Here is a 7359-nt window from a genome sequence, read left to right on the forward strand (position 1 = left end):
CCTCCCCCCCCCCACTAACTCCCTCTACAGACCTGCCAGCCCTCCTCCGTGACTCACTTGCCACCAGCTGCCCATGTCTCCTCCTGGCAAGCACCAAATGCTTGCTCATGTCAATCCCAGCTCAGATTGAGGCAGTTTAAACTAAACTGCCTAAACCTAAGGTAGGTCCTGCAAATGTCTTTTCACATCTTTAGTGTCATTTACTCATGTAAGAGTTGCAAGATTAGGTCTAGTGATATAGTTAACAGTTAAACACATGGTACGGTGTGTTTATCTATAATACTTTATTTCTTCAGAGTAACAAATACCTCTATATTTATTTACTAATTATAGGATTGTTTATAAATATAACTGAGGCATCTAATTATTCTTAGTTTATGGTTTTATAACATAAAATAAGCAATCAGCCAACAGCACACAATATATTGAAATCAGGGAGTAATGAAACATTCCTTGTTCATCAGCTGCTTGTTACAATGTACAGTGTTTGTACACTGTCATCTTTCTGACTGACAAAGCTTTTTTTTTTACCATACATAATATTCCATACACAAAAACTACACTAAAATAAAATTATTTAGGTTGCAAGCCAAGTACTCAAAGATTAAGTATTTGTTAAATTTATTCCTGCCCTTAATTTTGCACCTTGGATATCCACCTTGTGCACTGAATGAACTCTGTAGGAAAAATCAAATCATATTATAATGTAATTAAATGCCCTCACCATGATTCAAGTACACTGTGGGAGGAGAGAGGGGTGTGAGGTCATATCACTCTTCCCCGTGTATAGGAGTTGGTAGACCTTCAGTCCAAAATGGCACATGCAAAAGGAGAATCCAGGGATTAATGCAAGTGATGGGAAACTGGGAAACCCCAATTAATTATTCTCTCTCAGGTTCTACTACAATGGATTTGGCAACCCTCTGATGGTTCCAGTGCATCATAAGGGTACTTTTTAACATGACAAGGAATTGCCTGGGGAAAAAAGCAATGGCCCCTAGTAGCTGAAGAGTGTCTCTGTCAAATATCAAAGCCCTGTTGAAAATAATGAAAATATATGAGTTTTTCAAAAGAAAGGTTGCAAGAAAGCCCTATAATGGATAACCTTAGGTAACAAAGATACAGAGATTTATACCACCTTTCTCTATAAGAGATAAATTAAGGAAGAGGAATGTCATAAACATTCCTGCTTATGTGCAATGTACTTACTGTAAATTCTAAAAGATATGAAGAAAAGACAAACATGATAAAATCCCATTAGAGCAATATGCTAATATGGAAATATATCTTCATGAGAGCACATATATCTATGTGTATGGAATATCTCCTGAAAATCCTTACTCTTGTGAAAAGAATTTATAAGCCTTATATTTATAACAGGCAGGAATACAGGCATAATTCCATAATCTTGCCATAACAAAGGCCTTTCTTATTTGCACACAGCACATCCCTTTTTTTTTAGCTTTCTAATTAACATGCACATTTTCATAGTTAGAATTACAAAATCACAAACACTTTAATAAAATAGGCTTAGCTTCTTCTACAAAACTTTCTTAACAGGGACTGGACCTGAATGAGTTGTGCTAATCATGCATTTCTATAGGAAGAATAACCACATTCTCTTTCTGCAAGTCTAACAGTAGTATTAGAATGCAAGACTGGTGTGGGCCCAAACAACCATAAACAAACATCTGTCGATGGATTTTCATTTTGTGCACTCTTGCAAATAAAGATCTAGCCTGGAAACGAATCTTTTGAACAGATGGATATGCACTGTTTCTTGGAACTTTGAAATCTGTACAATGTGTTTGTCATAAACTATCCTTCATATGTGGTTTATGAAAGCAGATGACAGTTTGCATTGCCACTTGTCCATGTTCATCCACTCTGAAAAAGATCAACTTGTAAACCTGGAAGGCATTAGCTGACATAATACTATTTCTAAATCACCTTCTACCTGAGACTTTCAACATGCTTTATAATGTTAATTAGATAAGCTTTACAACACTTCTGTGAGGTATTTTACTACTCCTCTTCAACAATGGCAAACTGGAAGCAAAGCGATATTAAGGCCAAAATGTTCAAGCCTGGGTGCCTAAAAATTGGTACCAATACCCATATATACTACGTAATTAGTTCACATCAATTTAGGTGACTAACCTAAGTCTGCAGTCAGATATCTGGGTGCTCAGACAGTGCTTCAAAGGCTTTAGAAACTCTAAAGCTATTCTAACACATTTTTCAGAGGTAAACTTGATAGTAAACTTGATTTAATAAAGTAAAAAGCAGAGGATACATCAATTCCACTAGTTTACCATGCCAGTAAGCACCATGCTGAAATACTCCTCACACATTGTACTTCCCAAACCACAAGTAGTGTAGCAAGTTTTGGCCATGCTTGTGCTAAGCAGAGTTAATTAGAGCTATAGGTATAGATTGTAGAGCTCTGCCTGCCATAGGATGCCTATACAACCTCTTGTCACGGAGCAGTGAGTTTATCTCATGATACATGTTTGCATATCTAACAGTGCCAGCATAGTGTAGCACCCCTCAGCACCCCTGAAAGAATTTCATGACGCCCTGGATGAGAACAACTGACCTTGACTCTAACTAAAATCAGTTATATAGGCTGTTGTTTATATTACAATTCTGACCTAAATCACTTTTGAAAATAGGACTTAAGCACATTTGAAACTGTGGCCATCTTTCCCCATTGAAATTCACAAAATGTTGGTGTAAGCTATTTCCCAAGTTTGTAGGAGAAAATCCTAGATCTCCTTCAAAGTTGCACTTCCCTTCAATAAAATAAGCTTGCTCTGCCAATGAAACAGGATATTTCCCAATGTATCTTAATAGCTCTAAAGCATCTAATGTCTCTGAAGACACCAAGCTGTAAACTTTTTAAGCCTATTTTAAAACATGCCTATTTGAGATTGGTTATACATTAGATTTGCACATAATATTTTCCTTAGGGCCTACAATTGGCAAGAAAACAAATAGATTCTAAACTAAGAGTTCTTGGGTCCCAAAATGCCAGTTTAGGCATAATACCATAATTTTGTGTGCACCCACATTTCTCAGTTGCTTAGTAGGAAATTGTTGGTGAGCAAGGAATACATGACTGGAACTGTGACACTAAAATGAGATCCAAGCCAACCTCCTCTTGCCGCCAGTAAATCTGGAAGAGTTTGGAACACAAACTGAGTTTACTAAGCTAAACCATCCCTCCTGAGTAAATGTTAAACCAGTTTTAAAGCTGAAGGTGTAGGAAATTAGCTGTTGATTTTAAAGCAATCCTGCTTTAAAATTTGTATCTTAAACGCTGCTCTTAAAATAGTCGACAACTAGCTGTCTTTAAGAATATATTTCAAGTTCCTATTTTTCATATGCTAACTGTTTTCTGGCATTTTGAGTGGTCCAATGCAGTTGCCTATGAATGCACAGAATGCTTAAGTGTATGTACCAAGAACATTCTATTCTGTTTTAAATAGTTTATCATACCGTCCCATCTCTACAGTGTCTGATTGACTTCCAACAGTGCAAGGACACATACTGATAGTACATTCAGATTCGAGGAACTTGGCCTACCCTTGACGGCAGGATAATCGAAGAAGGACAATTAAAGGCAGACAGATGATTTCAGGAAGCAGTTGGCTGACATATCTGTGCTATTTAGTGTTAGAGTATACTGTCTCCTGAACAGCTTTCCTTAAGACACAAGCAATTAATCTGCCTAACAATAGCCCACAGTTCATGATCATTTGGAGCACACTATGTAACTATAGACAAGAGTAAAGTACAGTAAATCCTGTTAAGACTGTGGAAACCTGTATTTGTACACACCTGCTGCTCTGTGAGTAATAAACCAGGGCTGGAACACATTTTCTGGAGTGGTTTTGACTCTTTACTCCTCAACGAACCTTCTGGCCCTTCCTTAGAATCCGACCAAGACTAGGATTCATCACAACTAGTGCTCCAACGTGGAGCCAGAATATTTTTTGTGTGTGGAAAAATCAAAAATTGTCATCAGGCACAGCAGAAACCTCCTTTTTTCTACTTCTCCATTCGGACTTGAAGAGTTTTACACGTTTGCCTAAGAAACAAACACATGTCAGGTACTACACTGGTATAGAATAAGTTATAGAAAACAAAACAGAGATTTATGGAATATATAGGGTTTTTTTACTTATAAAGTGAAAGGTACAGGATGACAGAAACAAAAGTGAAATATATTTTTTCCTTTACTAAAAAAGGCATCATATTATAGAAGAAAGCAATTAGTAATTTCAGGGAAAAGTTGTAAACATATTTATATTTAGTGAAGTATTCTGCTTATAAAAAACAATTTAATCAATAATGTTCATTTAATGTCAGACCACCAGAAATTCATAATCCTGACAATCCAAATTCTGAAAAGGTGTTTGAAAGTATGTCCAGTGTTAGACCTGTGATATAAAAGAAAGAAGCATGAAATAGAATTTTTTTTTTCTGGAAAAGCTTTCCATAAATGTTTTTTCCCCATATGTGATTAAAGAAAGAAAAAAAAAAAAGCAACATTTTGTAGATTTAACATGTATGTAGATAAGAATACTAGCCCAGCACAGGCATCTAGATCCATATGTAAACACCTAAGCCATATGTAAAACTTATGGTCAATTGATAATCAGAAATGGGGATTATGAACCTTTTGGCCAGTGGAAACACAGAGTATTCAGCATGCCCCAAAATTAGACCACTTTATGTAGGTACTAAGTAGGCATACCTACACAAGCCATGCTATTGTGCTAGTGCACAGTAGAATTAGTCTACTGTGCATTAAGTGTCAGAAAAACACTGTGTGCCTTTGCTACTGTGCATTTATGTAGCACCTCATATTAGAGGTATTAAACTTAATGTGCAGTAGCAAAGGCACATTAATGCATGTGTAGACATGCCCAGTGGATATTAATTTCTTACATTTTTGGCCTTAGAATTAGAGATTAGAAAGCATGTCTTTAGAAAAATTTGCAATAAGATTAACATAACATAAAATTTATTACCTAATAACCCAAGCAACTTGTTTTTTTACCTTTGTTCCTAAAGGTTAAAATACAATCAAAAGGTTTGTTGTTATTTTAACGTGTGTGTCTGTATTTTTGTACTTATTTTATATTTTCTTGAATGTTATGGTTTCCAACATCAATTGAATATTGTACACCATTGTTTCTCCTGAATGAGTCATTGATCTCCCAGGAAAAACCACAAATGTACAGATGTGCAGGCTTTTTCTCCCAGAGTAAAAATGGCCACTCCAAGAGAAATATAATCTAGGAACAACCATGGTTAAATCACTCCCAGGACAGCTTCTCCTGGGAGACTGAATGTCTGTACATGTGATTTCTCTATAGAAAAGAACACAGGCCTCTAGCATCCTCCCCACCTCGAGATAGCGTGTTATTCACTGGACTATGCTGCAGAGAAACACAGGCTACCATGGGCAGTCTGATCCAGCCAGTGAGGGCTACCATATGCACTACCGTCTGTAATAGGAACTATAGAAAAGCAGGAACTCACCTGAGGGGGCAGCCAGGGAGCGAGTAAGGAACACTGCCACCGGCTATGAGACAAAGCAACTCTGAAAACAGGCAGGCAGCTCCCCAAGTGTGCCAGAGCTCACCTCACAAGCTCTAGCTGCCTAGAGGGGTTGTCCCAGCAATGGGGAAGCTGAGCGAGGCCAGAAATAAAAGCCAGCCAGCTGAACACTGCAGGAGAGGGAGACAGAAGGCCAGATAGCTGACGGATAAGCGTCACGCCAGAGTTGCTTCTCCCTGGGTCCACAGTGAGAGGATCACGCACATGGTTAGTGGATTAAAAAGGGCCCAGACAGAAAGAAGAAACAGGAAAGCAGAACCCTCAGCCCAGGATGGAGCACTCTCTCTTGGGGTCTAAGAACTGAAGGGAAACCAGAGATTGGTTCTGTAGTCAATTGTTTACTTGAGGAGCGGATGTTTTGTTGACCTGAACGTGTCAGAGACAAACTCCGGGGGTATAATAAACAGAATGTTTGAGGGACTCAACAACCCTCTTGAGGATGGGGTTGTTGTCCTAGTTGTTTACTTTTATTCTTACTTATCTCCTGTTCCATTATTAGAGTTAAACCAAAGCTAAAAAGGAATTAAAAAGAGAGACAAGGACTTAACTCATCCATGTGAGGTAAGGGAGTCGGGTGTAGGGATGAAGGAGACCTGCAGAGCAAACCTAAGATGGAGACCAGGTCTAAGCTACACAGAAGAAACCAGATGTAGCCCTCTAGTTCCTAAAATTACAAGTTGTGGTGGGTGAAGATAAGTGGGCGACTAAGAACTGTGGCTGTCTGGTGTTCAGTGGATGCCAGCATAGGTATGCTAGAGTCACCCGTGGACATTGTCATCTGTTGCTGGGAAAACTAAGGGAGCCTGCACAGCATGTCAAGATGTGGGCACAGGCCCTCTCCTCCCCGCCACCCAGCAGCAGTGTCAACACTTCAATCTCTCCACTCTTCAGGTCCTCAGCTTTTGAATGTTTCTGCACATTTCTCTGGGTAAATTCTTCACCAGGAGGACAAACCTGGGAGAATTTTCCCAGATTATTGAAATGTGCAGGCACAGCCTTACCTAATAGGACTCACTGGGACAATCATCCTCAGTGAAGAGAAAGGATGAATGCAGCCCATTATTTCCTCTGAAGTAATTTTTGATCATTTTCTTACAAAAGGTAATTCTACTTGAATGTACAGGTTGTGTGCGTGCAAATGTGTGTGTATATGTATATAGGCATGTGCAATACCCAATACTTCTGAATGTTTCCCTATTTTAGCAGAAAACTGAAAGTTTCATACTAAGAGTATTATGACATCATATAATACATTTGTATATAGAATCATAGGAAGTTAGGGTTGGAAGGAACCTCAGGAGGTCATCTAGTCCAACCCCCTGCTTAAAGTAGGACCGTCCCCAACTAGACCATCCCAACCAAACTTTTATTCAGCCAAGTTTTAATAACCCACAAGGATGGAGCTTCTACCACTTCTCTGGGTAACCTGTTCCAGTGTTTTATTACCCTCCTACTGAGAAAATGCTTCCTATTATCTAATCTAAACTTCCCTTGCTGCAACTTGAGAATGTTGCTCCTTGTTCTATCATCTGACACCACTGAAATAGTGTAGCTCCATCCTTTTTCAAACTGCCCTTCAGGTAATCAAAGACTGCTATTAAGTCAGCTCTCCATCCTCTCATCTCTAGATTAAATAAGCCAAGTTCCCCCATTCTTTCCTCATAAGTCATGTCCCCCAGGCCCTTCACCATTTTTGTTACCTTCTGCTGGACTCTCTCCAATTTGTCC

At 38.7% G+C, this 7359-nt stretch overlaps 1 protein-coding gene across 5 annotated transcripts in view; it reads right to left on the reverse strand.

Annotated features, from left to right (window-relative positions):
* FAM19A2 (family with sequence similarity 19 member A2, C-C motif chemokine like) overlaps nucleotides 1-7359 on the reverse strand; it is a 441285-nt gene that overhangs the window by 9222 nt on the left and 424704 nt on the right. For 4 of the 5 annotated variants that reach the window (XM_019514635.1, XM_019514632.1, XM_019514633.1 and 1 more), the window contains one exon: nucleotides 3844-4093. The exons of the other annotated variant lie outside the window; for it this stretch is intronic. In XM_019514635.1, the coding sequence (XP_019370180.1) occupies nucleotides 4082-4093 (12 nt within the window). In that variant the 3' untranslated portion in view covers nucleotides 3844-4081. The remainder of the gene's footprint in view (nucleotides 1-3843; nucleotides 4094-7359) is intronic. 5 annotated transcript variants of the gene reach the window in all.

Source organism: Gavialis gangeticus, unplaced genomic scaffold (genome assembly GCF_001723915.1).
Source record: "Gavialis gangeticus isolate Ggan-Ray unplaced genomic scaffold, GavGan_comp1, whole genome shotgun sequence".
In the NCBI taxonomy this organism is placed as follows: Eukaryota; Metazoa; Chordata; order Crocodylia; family Gavialidae; genus Gavialis; species Gavialis gangeticus.